This window comes from Onychomys torridus, chromosome 10 (assembly GCF_903995425.1).
Source record: "Onychomys torridus chromosome 10, mOncTor1.1, whole genome shotgun sequence".
NCBI lineage: Eukaryota > Metazoa > Chordata > Mammalia > Rodentia > Cricetidae > Onychomys > Onychomys torridus.
The window spans coordinates 81,698,831-81,716,192 of record NC_050452.1 but is presented as its reverse complement, the minus strand read 5'-3'; the positions used below and the strand labels follow the sequence as shown (position 1 = coordinate 81,716,192).

The following is a 17,362-nucleotide window of genomic DNA, read 5'->3' as shown; positions in this document are numbered from 1 at the left end:
AACTAAGGTACTTCTGTCATCTTCCCACCCTATTTTACTCAGAGGATTTTCAATGCAGGCATGAGGCACATGCCTGGAATCTCAGCACTAGAGGGTCCAGCAGACTGAAAGCTCTGTTTCCAGGCCAGCCTAGGATACAGAGTGAGATACCATTTAAAAAACCAAACCACTTATAAGAGAAAGAAAAAAGGATTTAACACAGCAGAAATGAACGAGAGGCTTTAGTTCCTGGTAAATGAGAGGCAGTGTTCTGTTCTGTGAGTCATCTTTTCTTCACTGAGACTTGGACAAGAATCCAAAGTTAGGATTTTGAGTATTTCACATAAATTAAGCCTTGTTCATACAGTCAATGGCTATCTACTGAGTGTCTACCAAGAATTAACAACATGTCTTAATATTTAAAAAAGGTAAGTATTTACATATTTTAAATATTTAAAAAGATAAGACATACGCTTTATCCTTGATGGGGTTTGTGTGATGTGTGAATAGACTGATTTAAAAAAAAACAACTAACAGTAGTAAACTATCAAAACTATAAAAAAATAATTTTTTTCCAAACTACCATATGCAGTAGTAGTATGTGCTCTCTTGTGCACAGAGCAGTTATAAAGCATTCTTTTTTTTATAAAAATCATCATTACAGAAAAGTCTGTTTCTAGAATGACACAGAATCAAGTAGGACGCAATAATATGCAAAATCTGATGTTTAAAATTTATATTTGGGGGTATAGACATGACTCAGTGGTTAAGAGTGCATATCGTTCTTTCATAGGCCCCAGGTTTGGTTCCCAGCACCATCCCAGGTAGCTGACAATCACTTGTAATTTCGGCTCTAGAGGCACCCTATGCCTCTGTCTTCCACAGGCACCTACCCTCGACCACACACAGACATATATGTGATTAAAAACAATCAAAATACATTTTTATAAAAAGAAGTATATTTGGTCTACTAGAAGAGGAAGAAGATGTGAAGGACTATATTACAAACACTAGTAATACCTTGCTCAGTTTTTAATGAACATTGTTAGCACAGGTGCTGTGTGATAATGCTGTTGTACACTGGTTTAATAAAACATTGATTGGCCAATAGTCAGACAGGAAGTATAGGTGGGGCGAGCAGACTAGAGAAATGCTGGGAAGAGGAAGAGGCTGAGTCAATAGATGTCAGTCCACCATCCAAGGAGCAGCATGTAATGGCACACAGGTAAAGCCATGGAAAATGTGGCGACATAGATTAAAAAAAAATGGACTGGGTTTAAGTGTAAGAGTTAGTCAGTAGTTAGCCTGTGCTAATGGCCAGTTTTAATTAATATAAACCTCTGTGTGTTTACTTGGGTCTGAGCAGCTGGGCACCAGGTGGAACACAGAAAAACTTAGATAAGTACAGGTATACAAAACTATATAAAACAAAGATTTTATGGCTGTTTTAGTTATCTCAGCAAACACTGCTTGACAATTTTAAGAAACTAATGTGGAAAAGTCAAGTAACACTGTAACAAATGCTCTAAAGCATTTGTATTGGGGTACAGATACTTTTCATGAAGATTTTCTTCAAAAGATACATTGCATCCCATGATTTATTAAGTTCAATTTTTTGTATTACCAGGCATTCTTTTATTTTTATGACTTCATTTTTAGTTATATATACTTCTGTTTGTAAGTATATACATGTGAGTGCAGATGCCCTTAGAGACCAGAAGAGGGTGTTAGATGCCCTGGGGCTGAAGTTATAGATTGTGCTGGGAACCAAACTTAGGTCCTCTGCAAGAGGACTGTATATTCTTTACTGATAAGTCAGTCTCCAGCCCTACATCACTAGGCTTTCTGAATAGTAGGACATGGGAAGGACCTTAGGAACATAGAAGAGAATGCTATGGTTTCACAATAAAAAGATGTCCATGATGTTCTGGAGATATTCATTGATAAAATGGCATTGTAGAATATTTTCAGAAATATTTACACTGACTTTTTTAAAACCACTGTCAACTTGTAGAATTTTAATGCATTTTTTTCTTATCTTGTTCACCACTAAGTATATTTGGCTTTAAATACTAGTACATGGGAGTTCACAGTGATGTAGAAGAAAATCCATCTCTGCTTTATGTGTTCTCTCTGACAAAGTCAGTGTTTCAGCCAGCCTGTGTATATCACACATTGATTGAAAGGTGACACTGTTAGAGATTATAAATAATTCAACAAACAGATTATCTGATTAGCTCTTCCAAACAGTATTTCATCTCTTCTCAGTGTTCTTTATGGTCATAGTGTGCAGTTGCATTTGAAATCTATAGTTCTTGGCATATCTGGGCTAAGGTTATAGTAGGAATTTACCAACCCTGTCAGTCTCCTTAACTTTCTCCCACATTTCATTATATCATTCTAGTTATAATTAGTTGTCTGGTAGAATTAAGAACAGTCTATTTCAGTGAATGCTCATGTGAACATTTAACAACTTTGTGTTGGAATGACAGCTTCACGACAGGAAGAATAAACTAGAAAAGGGAAAGTCAGCGGAGGACCCTCAGTTCACTCAACAACGCCAGCTCAACTGAAAATGCTGTGACTTTGTGATTTTCCCTTTTTGTTATTAAGCATCAGGCACATTCTTCTTGCCAGAATACAAGCCACAGTTTGATGGCATTCCTGCCTCAACCAGCATGTTTTGAACTAACCTGTCTTCATTGCTATGGCTCCCCAGAAACACTGCTGCTGCGGAGCATGGATTCAGCTGAGTGCCTTGATGTTGAGCTTGTCAGTGAAAGCTATTTTAGTCCTCAACTGCATCTCCCTTCCAAGACTGCAAACTGTTGCTGCTCAGACACAACATTCACCATTTGATTACTGTGAAGGAAGGGAGCTGAACAGTTAATATTAGCCTCCATTAGCAAAATCTACAGTGTGAGTTGTACTTAGCAGGACTGGAACCATCTTATTTCATCTTCACATTTGGGGAACCTGGGTAGCTAAGTCTGTTTCCCCCCACTTCAATCCCCCCCTTCTTCCCACGTGAACTGAAGGATGCACTGCTCTCTACAAGTAATGGTCTGACCTGTAAAATGGAGGATTCTTCCTGCTGACTTTATGGGGATAGCATGACTGAAGAAGACACTCACGAACAGTCCTGAGAACAGCTGTAGTAGCATAGTGATTGCTACAGGAAAAGCAGTAATTTTTATTACTATTTTTAGGCTGAAGATACCCAGTCCCCATTTACCAACTGTCCTACTCACATGAAAATGGAAATAAGAAAAAATGAAAAATCACTCTATGGCATTTTCTGTATGTCTGAACTCTAGCTCCATAGGAGAGAGTATCACAATACAACAGTGTAGCATGCTTTCACAACAAAACCTCATTTCTCCCATGTTCTTTGTTGCTTCACCATTACCTCTTCCCACTTAGGCAAATAAACTATGAGCTGGTGACAGCTGAAAGGGACACAGTAGAACTTCTGATAGCATGGGGGGGCATATATCAGAGTGGAGGGATCATCTCTTTCAGAGTTGAAAGAGACAATGACAGAAGGTGGTAGAATCCCACTGTTAACTTGCCCAAGTTTGTACAAAAGCAGAATAAATATGCTATATATTTATGTAAGAACCCTAGGTGGACTCCCAGAATGCCCTGTGGCATGTCTTGAAGGGGAGCATAGGGATCCCTTGCTCCTGGCTGGGCATGAAGCAGCTTCCCACATCCACAGCATAACTAGGATATTTCCTATTGCGGAACAAACATTGCTCTTTGCCTGAATACCTTCTTTTCTTTCCTAGGTCAAAGCTAAACCACATTCTTTATCTCCCTTGCCACTACCTGGAAAACTGGTGCTGAGTTTTAAAGCCTGTATAAAGCTCTGTGTATATTTATCTTCTTCCTTTCCCCACTATCTAAATGTGCATGAACTGCTGGAAGACATTATTGTAGAAAATGGGAGTCAGTGAGCAAGGAACTGAAATTTTGTATTTGTTTCTATTGTGAATGTATGCAGTAGGAGTACTTGCTATACTTAGGGCTTTGTCACAATAAAATCATAGTAAGTTCATATCATATTATAGCTATTGCAGACATCTCAAATGTCATTTATACTATAATCAAACCTGCTTAGAGATAACTAATGAATACACACACTGCTAGACTTTTGTTTCTTATGCTACATTTAAAAACCCTGACAATCCTATTCAGTATTTTTTCTTACAATCCATATGACAATGATCCCTTCAGGAATTTGTTTTCATCCCCATGAGGTCCTTACGCTTTACCAGGTTGCCAAGGGGCTACAGAGACCTGTTCTAGGTGGACCCAGGAGTGCTTTATGTGGAGCACAGCCTTTGCCTCTCCACCTAGTCCTTACCCTTACCACCCTGCAGATCCATACTGCTCTATGATGACAGAAGACTGTAATCCGTGAGCCTCTCCGTCAGGGGCGCTTTTACTTAACAGTTCAGGCACTTTATGCAGAGCACTACATCGTAACTACTGAGGTGACCCCAACAAGATGCACAGTGGCCTCTGGTTGGATGTGACTCAAAACTGAAGACTGAGGAGCAAGCACTCGATGGGGTCCTGGGAACGTCTCAGAACCCAAATTAGGTAAATCTCATCAAATTCAAGGGCAGCCCGGGCTGACCATGCCAAAAGAAAGAGAGGAAGGGAGGGAAGGAGGGAGGGAGAGATGGAGGTAGGAGGAAGGGAAGAAGGGAAAACATCAACCTGTAAGGAAGAGGAAGTTGAACAAAGGAACCTAAGACTCAACTATGTTGCATAAGCAGATAGTTCAACTGTAATTGTATTTGTACAACAAGAGTTAAAACTGCCATGTAAGAAGGAATCTTCTTTGGGATTTTTCTCTTCATCTAATAGATGAGCAGATGTTTTTATTTACTTTATTTCTCAGGTCCTAAGGGCTTTTGAATTTACTATACTTCCTGCGTAGAGTTTTAAAACACTCTTACTAGCTGTGCTCTCAAGTAATTTAACACTGAAGAGAAGCAAATTAACAAATGTGATCAATATTGCCCATGTCCTTCCATAGAGATTTTTAAAAGTAATTAAAAAAATCTGTTTAGATTAAATAAACTCTTTTGTGTTTGATGTTTCCTTTCTTCTTATTTTATAAATGCAGTACTGTGTCTAGAACCCAGGGCCTTGTGCACATTAGGCAGTGAAGGTCTGCCACTGGCCAGACAGTTTGAAACAGGTAGAAATCTGATGACATAGCTCCGAAGGCGTTATGTTTTGCTCAGTTTCACTGCTCCCTTTACATTCCTCTGCTGATCTTGGATCAGATGACTCCCACTGAGACTTTAAAACTGTCCTTAGCACATAGACCCCAGAATTATATGACATAATTCCTCCTGGAGGAAATACTGTGGTATTTTATTATTACAACTGAGCCTGTCCCTAAGTTAGTAGCTTTTACTTGCTGTTGTGTGTGTGAATGTGTGTGTATTTATAGGCACATGTATAGAAGTCAGAGGACAACTTTTGGGAATTGGTTCTCTTCTATCATATGGGTCTCAAGGATTGAAATTAAACTCACCAGGGCTTAGCTACAAGTGCCTTTAACCCCTGAGCCAGCTCGGTTCTTTTTTTTTTATTTCTTAAAATAACAATAATATCTCACTAGCCCAGGATGGCCTCAAACTCAAGATCCTCCTACCTCCCAACAAATGGGATTATAGACATGTGCTACTATGTGTAGCATTATCGGCATCTTAGAATGTTTTAGCAAGTATAATACTTTGCTCTAAGTTTTTGTGTGAATTTTCACAAATCCAAGAGTGAAAAAAACCAGCATAAAGAACCCACAAGTACGTATCTCACCTTCAACAACTATTACACGCTGCCATTCTTATTTTATTCTTAGTTTTGTTTTGTTTTGTTTTTTTTCCTTTTCAGTCCTTAAAATCAAACCCAGGCCATTCACAGGCTAGGCAAATACTCTCCCCCAGCCCACCCCACCCCACCCTTGCCCCTTTTAGGCTATTCTTATTTGATTTCTCCATTAGGACTGTCTTTTTTTGTCCCTTTATTTTTGCCGCTGTATTTTTAAAACCAACTCTAGGCATTGCATTAGTTAATTTGACTAGAAAAATAGTTTTATATTATTACTTTACTTCACATTTAGCATACTTATTAGAGAGTCCATGTTTGAATTTTGCCTGGGTGTCTATAAATGTCTCATTATTTTGTTTGAATGAAGATCACAAAAGTCCTCCTAGTGGTTATTTGGTTGCTATTATCTTCAGGTTAATAGAGAATTCCTGTGTTGTTGGTTTGTTGTGGTGGTAGTTGTTGTGGTGGTGATGGAACTGCTACGCAGGAGCAGTACTGATGAACTTCAGACCCAGCTGCCCATCCCTCTCCCTCTTTAAAAGCCACTTATTTGCTGAAGAAGCCAGGGCATTCTTCTGACAAAATTCCTTCATTCTCATTCTGAATTTTGCTGACTGCATTGTTAACTGTCCCTCAACATGTCCCTCTATTGTCAATAAAAACATTCGTGGGATCTAAAACAGAAATCTAATTTTCTCTTAGCAAGAATATGGATGGCATAGGTGACACCGTGAGGTACCTTCACTGCATTCAGGAAAAAAAAAAAAAAAGAAAACAACATAATGCTGGTGTGAGAGTAATGGCTGACTTTGTGTGTTCTAGGTCTGACCTATCATTACAAAGTGTTGGAAAGTTTCCCCTATCACCTATTAATGACCATCAGCTCTAGAGTTATTACTTTATCAAGAGCTGTAAAGTGGTGATTTTCAAATTCCATCATTCCAACTTATTAACTGGAATTCTCAGAAGATAAAATTCCTTGCATGAAGTACAAGGTTACCCAGAAACACAACTCGTACCAAAGGGCAGGATGATTGCCCCTTTTTCTGAATTTAACATATGTTCAGTATGTGAGTTCTTGTGCATTGCTTCCTGAATCTTTGCTGTCAAAGTTACTAGGGAGTGGTTACCAAGAAACGTAGCAAAAGTGGGACAAGATGGGATGGGGTAGGACAAGATACGACGCAAAGGAGTATCCAGAAAAGAATACCTTGGGCAAGGCTCTAGGAGGTGGAATCCAAGTCCTCTGAGTTGTCCTGGACATCAGAGCTGTCACTACGATTATCTTCACCTGCAGGGTTCTCCAGCTGACACGCCTCTTCGGCACCAGGAAGTGCGCTGCCCTGGGCCTCCTGGTTCTCCCCGGATCCCAGAACTACATATCTGCCCTTCTTCAGCACCAGCTGCTGTCTCAGCTCATCTGCCATCTGGGAGAGATCGCGCTTCATGGCGTAAGCATCTTCCCCATCGGCATAGTACTTGGGTTCCACCTCACTAACCTGGAAGTGGAGGGTGTTAGAGTAGAGGTGCAGGGCCGCCCTGTTGCTCTTCCTGACGTGCAGGGACACGTACTTGGCGCCGAAGTTCTCGATCATGGCCCGTGAGGCCTGGTCCATCAGCTTCTGCGCCAGGCCGAGGCGCCGGTGCGAGCGCTTCACGGCCAGCGAGGTGATGTGTCCGTGGGGGACATCATCGGGGTCCTCCTCCATCTTGGCCAGGACATAGCCCACGATCTTGCCGCCCTCGTCCTCGGCGATGTAGGAGAGCTGGGGCCACGACAGGCCGTGGTAGAAGTAGTACTTCATCTGGTAGTTCTCCGGCAGGCAGAGCAGGTTGCAGTGCTGCATGTTCATGAGGTCGTCGGGCCGGGCATTGCGGATGTTCATCCTGGCGGCCCGGCCCAGCAGGCCCACACCACGCCGGTTGCCTCGGGAATTGACTTCAGCAGGCCCAGCCGCGTGCGGTGAGGGTGCTGGAGACGGGTGGCGGGAAGGCAGGAAGGCCGACAGGCGGAAGGGGCGGGGCTAAGGGTGCTTCCGGAAGCCTGCAGTCCCAGCCAATGAGGCTTCTCGGTGATAAGCCTGCACCTGCGCACATTGGGGAGGGGGCGGAGCGAGAGGGGTTGGCTGAGCCTTGCTTTGTTTAAAGAGTAAGTGTAGCTCCTTGCTTTCTGTGTCTTGTATTTGTTTCAATTTTAACTTAGGTTTTTTTTTTTTCTTTTAAATTTACTTATTCTCTCTCTGTATGTAACATATATATATATATATATATATATATATATATATATATATATATATATATATATATGTGTGTGTGTGTGTGTGTGTGTGTGTGTGTGTGTGTGTGTGTGTGTGTATGTATGTATGTATGTATGTATGTATGTATGTATGTGTACCATAGTGCATGTAGAGGTCAGAGGGTAACCTGTAGGAGTCTCATTTTCCACGACATGGGTCCCATATATTGAACACAAGCCCTGAGTTTGTCAGCAAGAGCCAAAATGCTCTATACTCAATGAGCCATCTCTTTGGACTCAATTTTAGCCTGTCTACATCTGAACAGCCCTATGTAACTAGAACAAATAAACCAGTATATCAGTGCCATATCCCAGGTAGCCTGCCTGACCTGTCCCTTACCCCGTGGACTGCTACCTAGCAGTTTTCATATAACAAAATCGTACTGCATGCAGAGACCCACAGCCAAGCACTGGAACAAGCTCTAGGGGTCCAGTTGAAGAGAAGGAGGCAGGATTATATAAGCAGGAGGTGGGGGATCAAGGTCATGGTGGGGAAACTCACAAAGACAGCTGACCTGAGCTTGTGGGAGCTCACAGATTCTAGACCTACAGATAGAGAACCTGCATGGGACCAACCTAGGCCCTCTGCATATGGGGGACAGTTGTGTAGCTTAGTCTTGTTTGTGAGTCACCTAGCAGTGGGACCAAGAGCTGTCCCTGGCACATGAGCTAACTTTTTGGAACCTATTCACTATGGTGGGATGCTTCATTTAGCCGTGATGCAGAGGGAAGGAGCTTGGTCCTGCCTTAACTTGATATGCCATGCATTATTGACTCCCATGGGAAGCCTTACCGTTTTGGAGGAGTGGATGGGGGGCTAGAAAGATGATTGGGGGGAGGGAACAGAAGGAGAGGAGGGAGGGGAAACTGTGATTGGTATGTAAAGTAAATTCTAAAACTTAATAATAATAACAGATCATACTGCAGAAAACTTAAACGTTATATGCAGCAGATCTTCAAGAGGTTAAAGGACCATAATTTGTTATATACATCCAGAATACAAAAACTTGTTTCCTAGTTACCTGATAGAGATTCAAACCTGAAGTCATGTACATGTACAAGAAGTTAGATGAAACCTTTATCTAGAATTAATTCTCTATATAACCATTAATATCATGACAAAAGTTGAAAAAATATGTATATATATATATATATATTAATCTTATAAATTTTGAGATAATATTTATACCTTAAGAAAAGTTTTAAAGAGTAAAAATGAAACAGATAAGGAATATCTGTTAACTTAAAATGTAATAGCTAGTTAGTAATAAGCCTGAGCTATTGGCCAAGCATTTATAATTCAATCTAGCCACTAATGAATGGTTTAATAAGGTAAAATATCCAAAGGAAGAGATAATTCACTTTAAACTTGTAGTGATTTTGCTTGAGGAGGCACCATAAACTGTCCATTATTCCCAGATTAGTTCCCTGTCAAGTGTCCCAACAGTCCCCATGTGTCATTGACAGTAAACTACCAGAGATAGAAATCAATGATAGTTTTGTATGATCGATATGAGTATGTGTGGGAGTAAAATGTGACAATCGACAGAAAGTGATGAACAGGGGCTGGCTGTTGTGACAGGAGTAAGGTAGCATTTATGAACCATATAGGCATGGTCAGCATGAACTTGACTTACATTCTTACCTTATGGATTGTTAACTATGATCTTGGACAGACCATTTAAGTGTCTAGACATCTGTGTTTTCTTCTATGAATGCTAAATCTCCATACAACAGCTCTCCTACTTTGTTTTGAGAATGAAATGAGGGTAATGTATATGAGAGTTTCGTATAAAGGATGATTGTTGTAAATTTTTTTTAACAAACTCATCCTGAAGCCCTGAGATGCTGATTGGCTGGCTGATAGACATACTAGATAAGAAGAAAGAATTGCTGAAAGAGAAGGCAATGTAGCAGGTATAGAAGAGTAGTGATTGCTAGGTGGTGGTGGCTCACGCCTTTAATCCCAGCACTTGGGAGGCGGAGGCAGGTGAATCTCTGTGAGTTCGAGGCCAGCCTGGTCTACAAAGTGAGTTCTAGGACAAGCTCCAAAAGCTACACAGAGAAACCCTGTCTCAAAAAAACAAACAAACAACAACAACAAAAAAGAAGAGTAGTGATTATGAGTGGTTTTCAACACATTTAAATTAGGGAAGGAGGAGCTAGGTTGACAGCAGGATGCATCAATAATAATCTCTTAACTTTTGAAAGGACCCAAGAGGAAAAACAAACAGCAATGGATTTATCCCATGTTCTTTCACTTAAATCTTATAATATCTATTGTCAATTATAGAACCATCCATTTAGAAAGTCCATAGATGTGGTGTATTCCATAGCCCCATTGAGCAAGGGGAGTGGCCAACTACCTTTACCTATCCTGTGAAGTAGAAAGGAGAGAGACGGAGACAGGGAAATGAATAAACAAAGAGATTAATCTGGAAGTTTTAGAGTTTCTATGATGGTAAGCTCCCAGATACCTGGCTTTTGGTTTCCTGGTGTACAGCTGATTGCCAATTTTTTATTATATCCATTCTGCCTGGTCTTGGCACTTTGGTAGTTGGCTTAACTATTTTGTGTATAAATGTCAAATGTTAGTTGCCTAAAAAATGACTTTCCTCCTTAAACTTGGGGAGTTTTCCAGTGATTGTTTAAGGAGAAAATTTGGAGTTATATGACTTTTTCAAAAAGGCATCTTATTTAATAACTATGCCAAACAATTTGTTGTTAGGCTCAGCCATGTGATGTCTTAATCTTACCTAGGTCTAAAATTCTGTATTAGTCTAATACAGATGAAATTTGCTTCTTTGGGGGATGGAATGGTGGGATTCAGAATGGAGGTCAATCATCAATATTAAACTAGAATTCAATAAGTGAAATTAATTTTTACTAATCTGACAACAAATAGTTCCACAAATTTTTACACTATCAAAAGAATTGGTGAGTTTGCCTTCCTACTACGTTAATAATAATGTTTTTGTTTTGCTTTTCATTAACTTGTATTAGTTGTACCTATCCATAGAGTTGGATGTGATGCTCTCAGACAATTGGCTTCTCTGTTCAAGCTTTGGCCAAGTGTTAAATAATTCTTCCTTGTTTGTACCCAGTTTTGCAAGCAAAATGGTTCTAAAAGTGTATAGTATTTTGGGGGTACTCTTTTCCTTATAAGCTGATTAAGGGAAAACATTACTTTGTTATGAGATGAGAATATAGTTATATTTATTCAGAATATATATTTATTCAGAATACATAGTTATATTTATTCAGATATAACTCACTGCAAAGTGCTTTCCTGGCATCCAGATCACTTATGCCAGCAATATTCAGAACTGGATGTATAGAAGTAGAAGTAGATTTTGAGGATTAATATAGAAATCATAGGAGTATGTGATATTTCGTATTTCTTCAAGAAATTTCAGGGATGCAGATTAGCTGGAGTTTCTAGGGTTCTCACTAAGGTGATGCATTGGTTCAAGGGGAACCCAAATATGTTCAAGATGGATGAGCAGAACAGCTCCATGACTGTAGGCTGAATGTTCAGCGGGAGAAGTAACTCCCCCACAATGAGGCTGCCAGTTAAGCACCACTTTGCAATTCACTCTCTAATTATTTCAAGAAATACAAAACATATTTTCAATCTTCTGCTGGATCTTTCTGTCCCACTGTTATTAGCTCCTGGGATTTCTCTCTGCTTCACCTCCCCAACGTAGCAGATTAAACATGCAAAGCATAAAGCACAGAAGAATGATGACACGTGGGTCTCTGTTCTCCTGGCTCACTCCGCTAATCTGCCTCAACTGCCATCACCAATTAGGGTGAAGCGATGGCTCCCACTATGGCTGTTACTCTATTGAAATGCACTTGGAGAGTCATACATGCATGTTTCACTTGATGAACTTATTATTTAGCACATAATGTAGGAAGACAAGAGGTTATATTTCAGGAATTGGGGACTTTTTAAATAGGTGAAATATGCTACCCATGTAAATGTATATAGTAATAGATGATCCTTAAAAAATAATTAAATCAATACCCAGGTATTCATCACTGAGTTAAGAAATAGGATAATGCAAATACTTCTGAATTCTAGTCATAATTCATGCCAATATATTTTAAAATATATATTAGGACATAGAATTAGAATGTGTATTAGTATGTGTATGCACACACATGCATATTAGAATATATATTATTATATATGTATGTTTCTTCCTTCTCCATAAGTAGGTAATTTCAACTCTAACTTGTATAATTAAATATTTCTTATTTATATAGATCCTCAAATAAAAATTATACAAATTTTGTCATTTTAATAAATAGAATTAAGTACTGATATTTAGTGATTTATATTTTTTGAACAGGATTTTAGCTTTTTAAATTTGGGTGTATGTTTTCTGGTTTAGGGTTTTCTTTATCTTTTAGAGACTGGGTTTCATATATCACAGGTTGATGCCAGGCTGACAATGATGCCATTGAACTCCTGATCCTCCTGCCTCTAGTTCTTGAGTTCTGAGATTCCAGACATGCACAAATGTGTTACCTTATAATTTTGTCATTCAGAAGTGTGGGAGCCTTATTCTTAGGTAGGCTGCTTTGCTGAGGATTGTAAGGCAAAAGTGCAGCTTCCAATCAGAGTTGCCATCTCCTGTGAGGCTGAGGCTCCTCTTAGCCTCAGGTTCCCGCTGTGAGAATTCAATTCCTTGCAGTTGTAAGCCCCAGGTTCCCATGTCATTGTTGCACACTGTCTTAGTTTTCTTGTTGCTGTAAGCAAATACCCCAGCAAAAGCATCTTAAGGGAAAAATGGGTTTATGCTGGCTCTCTGTTCAAAGACAGAGTCTGTCATGGCAGGAAGTCAAGACAGCAAGAGCGTGAAGCAGCTGGTCACGTGACATCCAGATCAGGAAGCTTACAGGGCATGAATTCATTCTGCTGGTCAGCTCTCTTTCTCCACTACCTGCCCAAGGGAGGGGATGGCGCCTCCCACAGTGGCTGGATCTTTCTGCCTGAATTAAGGCAGTCAAAATAATTTCCCACAGGCATTCCCAGAGGCTCATCTTCTGAATGATTTTAGATTTTCTCAGGTTGATAACACTAACCATCATCATATTTACCAAAGAATTTTCTTAGGTCTTTTGGAATTACTCATTATCACTTGCTATGGAAGCCATTCCATAATATGGAAATTTGCTTACTTAGAGTTATCAGAGATATCACTAGTTTTGAATCTCCTCTAAATCTCTTACTTTCCCACTGATTATATTAAGCCACTGAGGGTATTATTGTCTTTGAGTAAGTCATCTGTGAGGGATCTTGCTGATTTCTGCAAAATCCTTTCTGCTACATGGCAATGCCAACAATGGAATGAAATATCATCATGTTGAGAAGCCCCACTCATAGTCAGTTGATATCATTGTGCAGGATGTCACACTGGGAGGTAGAAATCTTGGTCATTATTCTGGAATTCTGCCTACCACCATTTTCTTTAATGCATTGTTTCTGAATAGTATTTTGAATGAGAAATATCCCCCCCACATAGGCTCATGTATTTAGACATTTAGACCCTTGTCGGTGGCACTATCTAGGGAGGCTATGGACAGGTAGCCTTGCTGGAAGAAATACATCATTGGACTTTGAGAGCTTTTCGTCTCTCCCCACATCCAGTTTCTTCCTGCTTCCTCTTTGCAGTTGAAGATTTGATCTCTTAGTTTCCCGCTCCTGCTGCCTTGCCTCCCCACCACCATGGATTCTCAACAGTAAGCCAAAGAAAGCTATCTTTCATAAGTGGTTTTGTTTTTTGTTTTGGTCAGGGCATTTTATCATAGCTACAGAAAAGTAACCTGAGTATATCTCTTGCCCATTTTCTTGCAATTGTAGGGATTCATTATATATTTTCCTCCTCTACTAAATTTGGCTAAAAGTTTTCTAAAAATGTATTTACCACATGCAGCCATCATTAAGATATGACAGTTTTTCTTATATATACCATCCCCAACAATTGAAATTTATTTTCAATGTTTTTTATTTTCTTTTCTCTTTATTTCTTATTGTGATATATATATATATATATATATATATATAATATACTTATATCCTCTCTGATTCCCTTCTATTCCCACTGAACCTTTTTGTCCAAATAATGCTTTTTTTCTTTTAAATTTTTGATTCTTTGTGGATTTTGCATCATGTATTCTGATCCCCCTTATCTCCCTGTCCCCTTGCATCTGCCTTCTGCCCTTGCAACACCTCCCCCAAACAAAACAAAATTTAAAAAAAGCAATGGCTCAGCTGTTAAAGTCTAGGCCCACAACTAATTAGAGTAATTACTTGTACCAAACTAGTCTGTGTGCACGTCTATGGAGCATGTGGATTGTGTTATCCTGGGCAGGGCTCCTGAGTTGTGTAAGAAAGCAGACTGAGCAAGCCATGGAGAGCAAGCCAGTGAGCCACATTCTCCCATGGTTTCTGTTTCAGTGTCTGCATCTGCGTTCCTGCCTTGGATTCCCTTGATTGTGGATTGTAAAGTATAAGTCCAATAGACCCTCCTCCTTCCCACATTGGTTTTGGTTAATATTTTATCAGAGCAACAAAAACAAACTAGGATACTATAATAATTAAATTATATTTTCAATAGTTTGTTGAAGAAAAATATTTATACATTAATGTCATATTCAAATTAAGCTGTTTCATTATTAATATTTTTTGAGACAAGATTTCTCTGTGTAAGAGCCCTGGCACAGGCTAGTATTGAGCTCACAGAGATCCACCTGCCTCTGCCTCCTGAGTGCTGGGATTAAAGGAATGCATCACCACTGCTTGGCTCTGTTTTATAATTTCTAGTAATTTATTTGTAATTTTAGTTTCCTTCCAATGAGAAATGTCATTTAAGTAATAATAGCAGATTTAGTTTTTCTTATCTTAGTCTGACAGTTTAGATTAACCTTTCAAGCCTTATTGAATTTCCTATGTTCTCCAATCTAATGTTGAATAGAAATATTAACAGGGATCATCTCTGTTCCCATTCCAGTTCTAGAGACAAAGCTGTTAATTCTCTGCTGTGGGATCTGTTTACTATGTATTTTGGGTATATAACTTGTATCAGGTTCTCGCCCTGTCTTCACAAATCTATCTAAAATTGCAAATGAATTCTAATTAAAGCCCCATTAACAATTTTGTGATATTCCAGGAAGTGGAAATCTTGGGAGTTATTCTGGAATTCTGCCTACCACAGTTTTTTCTAAATGAATATTTTAAGTATTTTAAATATTTAAAAATGAATATTTCTGAGTAGTTTAAAGAGACTGATAATTTTAGATTATCTAAGGAAGTGTGGAGGATGTAGAACACCCAAGATACAAATGGAGAAAAAAAATAGATGGAATCATGACCTACCAGAATCAGTGTTTGTTTTTCCTTTTTCCTTTTGGAGTGTGTGTGTGTGTGTGTGTGTGTGTGTGTGTGTACATGTGTGTGATGGGTGGTATGTGGTGTGTGGTATGGTGTGTGTGAATGTGTCTAGTGTGGTGTATGTGTGGTGTGGTGTGTGTGAATGTGTCTAGTGTGTGGTGTATGGTATGTGGTGTGGTGTGGTGTGTACGAATGTGGTGTGTGGTGTGTGATATGGTGTAGTGTGGAATATGTGTGGTGTGTGTGCGGTATGCATGTGGTGTGTGTGTGTGTTTGATGTGTGTGTGTGGTGTGTATGTGTCCACCCATACACTCACATTGGGACTTGGGGCTTGATGACTAAGTTAAGCTGGTTGGCAGAGCCCCAGGGATCCACCAGTTTCAGCTCCTTCACACTGGGATTATAAGTGGTCACTGATAGGACTGAACTCATTTCCTCTTGCTTGTTTTCTGGCTAAGCTATCATCCTGGTCCCTCATTTCGGATTTTTAAATAAGACTATTGGGATCTGGAGAGATAGCTCAGCAGTCAAGAGCACTGTCTGCTCTTCCAGAGGTCCTGAGTTCAGTTCTCAGCAACCACATGGTGGCTCACAACCATTTACAGTTGGATCTGATGCCCTCTTCTGGCATAAAAGCATAATGCAGATAGAACACTCATACATGAAACAAACAAGTAAATAAATAAATGAAATATTAAAAAAAATAGAATTTTATTTTAGGGTTTCTATTGCTGTGAAGAGACACCATGACAACTCTTATAAAGGAAGGCATTTAATTGAGGTGGCAGCTTACATTTTCTGAAGTTTAGTCCATTATCATGGTGGGGAATATTGGTGGCTTGGAGTATGGTGGTGTGCAGGTAGGTATGGTGCTGGAGAATTCTAGATCATTATCCAGAGGCAACAGGAAGTGAACCGAGACACTGGACGATATCTTAAGCATCTATGAGACCTCAAATCCCACCTCTACAGTGACACACTTCCTCCAACAAGGCCACACCTACTCCAACAAAGTCATACCTCCTAATAGTGCCCCCTAAGGGCTTATGGGGGCCAGTTACATTCAAACTACCACAAGCATCTTGTTATGTAATTCAGGTGCCTTGAAGTTGCAGAAGTTTTCCTGCCTAAGTCTCTCTGGTGCGAGAATTCCAGGCATGCCCCATCACACCTAGCTCCAAACCAAACTTAATATTAGAGAAAAAGAGGATCATTTCATAAGAAGCATCAGTTCTGAAGGTTTTATTTTATATGACTAATAATATACATTAAAAATGCAGGGAATAAGCTATACAGAAGTGTAATTGATAAATATTTGATTATTCAATGTCTTACCCTCAATAACTGATAAAATACTGTAATTATAAGATCAATAAAGGTATAAAATACCTGAGTGTAATTTACACAACCATTTACCTTAAATGGCAGAAGTTCACAAAATGTAATTACCAAAATAGATCATCTTCTGTGCCATGAAACAGGTCAATAAAGTCAAGTGGATTCAAATGGTATCCACTAAATTCTTCATAATGGAATCAAAATAGTGCTTGATCACATAACACACTGACAAAAAACCCAACTATTGAGAAATTATATAGCATGCTTCCAAATAATCTCTGACTTGGGGACTATCAGAAGCAAAGTGTGTATCTTGGAATGAATATAGTAAAACATTTAAAAGGTATCAGTGCTATTTGTGAAATTATTCTTAAGTTGGGTGGTAGATTAACATGGCATTTATTATTATGATTTTTAGCTTTAGTGTATCTTACATATCCACTTCAGTTTGTGCAGTGATGCACAATTCTCAAAGATGCATAGAGTACAAGCT

At 39.3% G+C, this 17,362-nt stretch overlaps 1 protein-coding gene across 1 annotated transcript; it reads right to left on the bottom strand.

Moving 5' to 3' along the window:
- Nucleotides 1–7,055: 7,055 nt before the first annotated feature.
- On the bottom strand, nucleotides 7,056–7,718 carry Naa11 (N-alpha-acetyltransferase 11, NatA catalytic subunit). The gene has a single exon (XM_036200129.1). It carries the CDS (start codon nucleotides 7,716–7,718, stop codon nucleotides 7,056–7,058), a length of 663 nt encoding a protein of 220 aa, XP_036056022.1.
- Nucleotides 7,719–17,362: the final 9,644 nt, after the last annotated feature.

Coding starts and splice junctions, on each gene's coding strand:
- Naa11 (XM_036200129.1), bottom strand. CDS start 7,718: ATGAACATCCGCAATGCCCGGCCCGACGACCTCATGAACATGCAGCAC.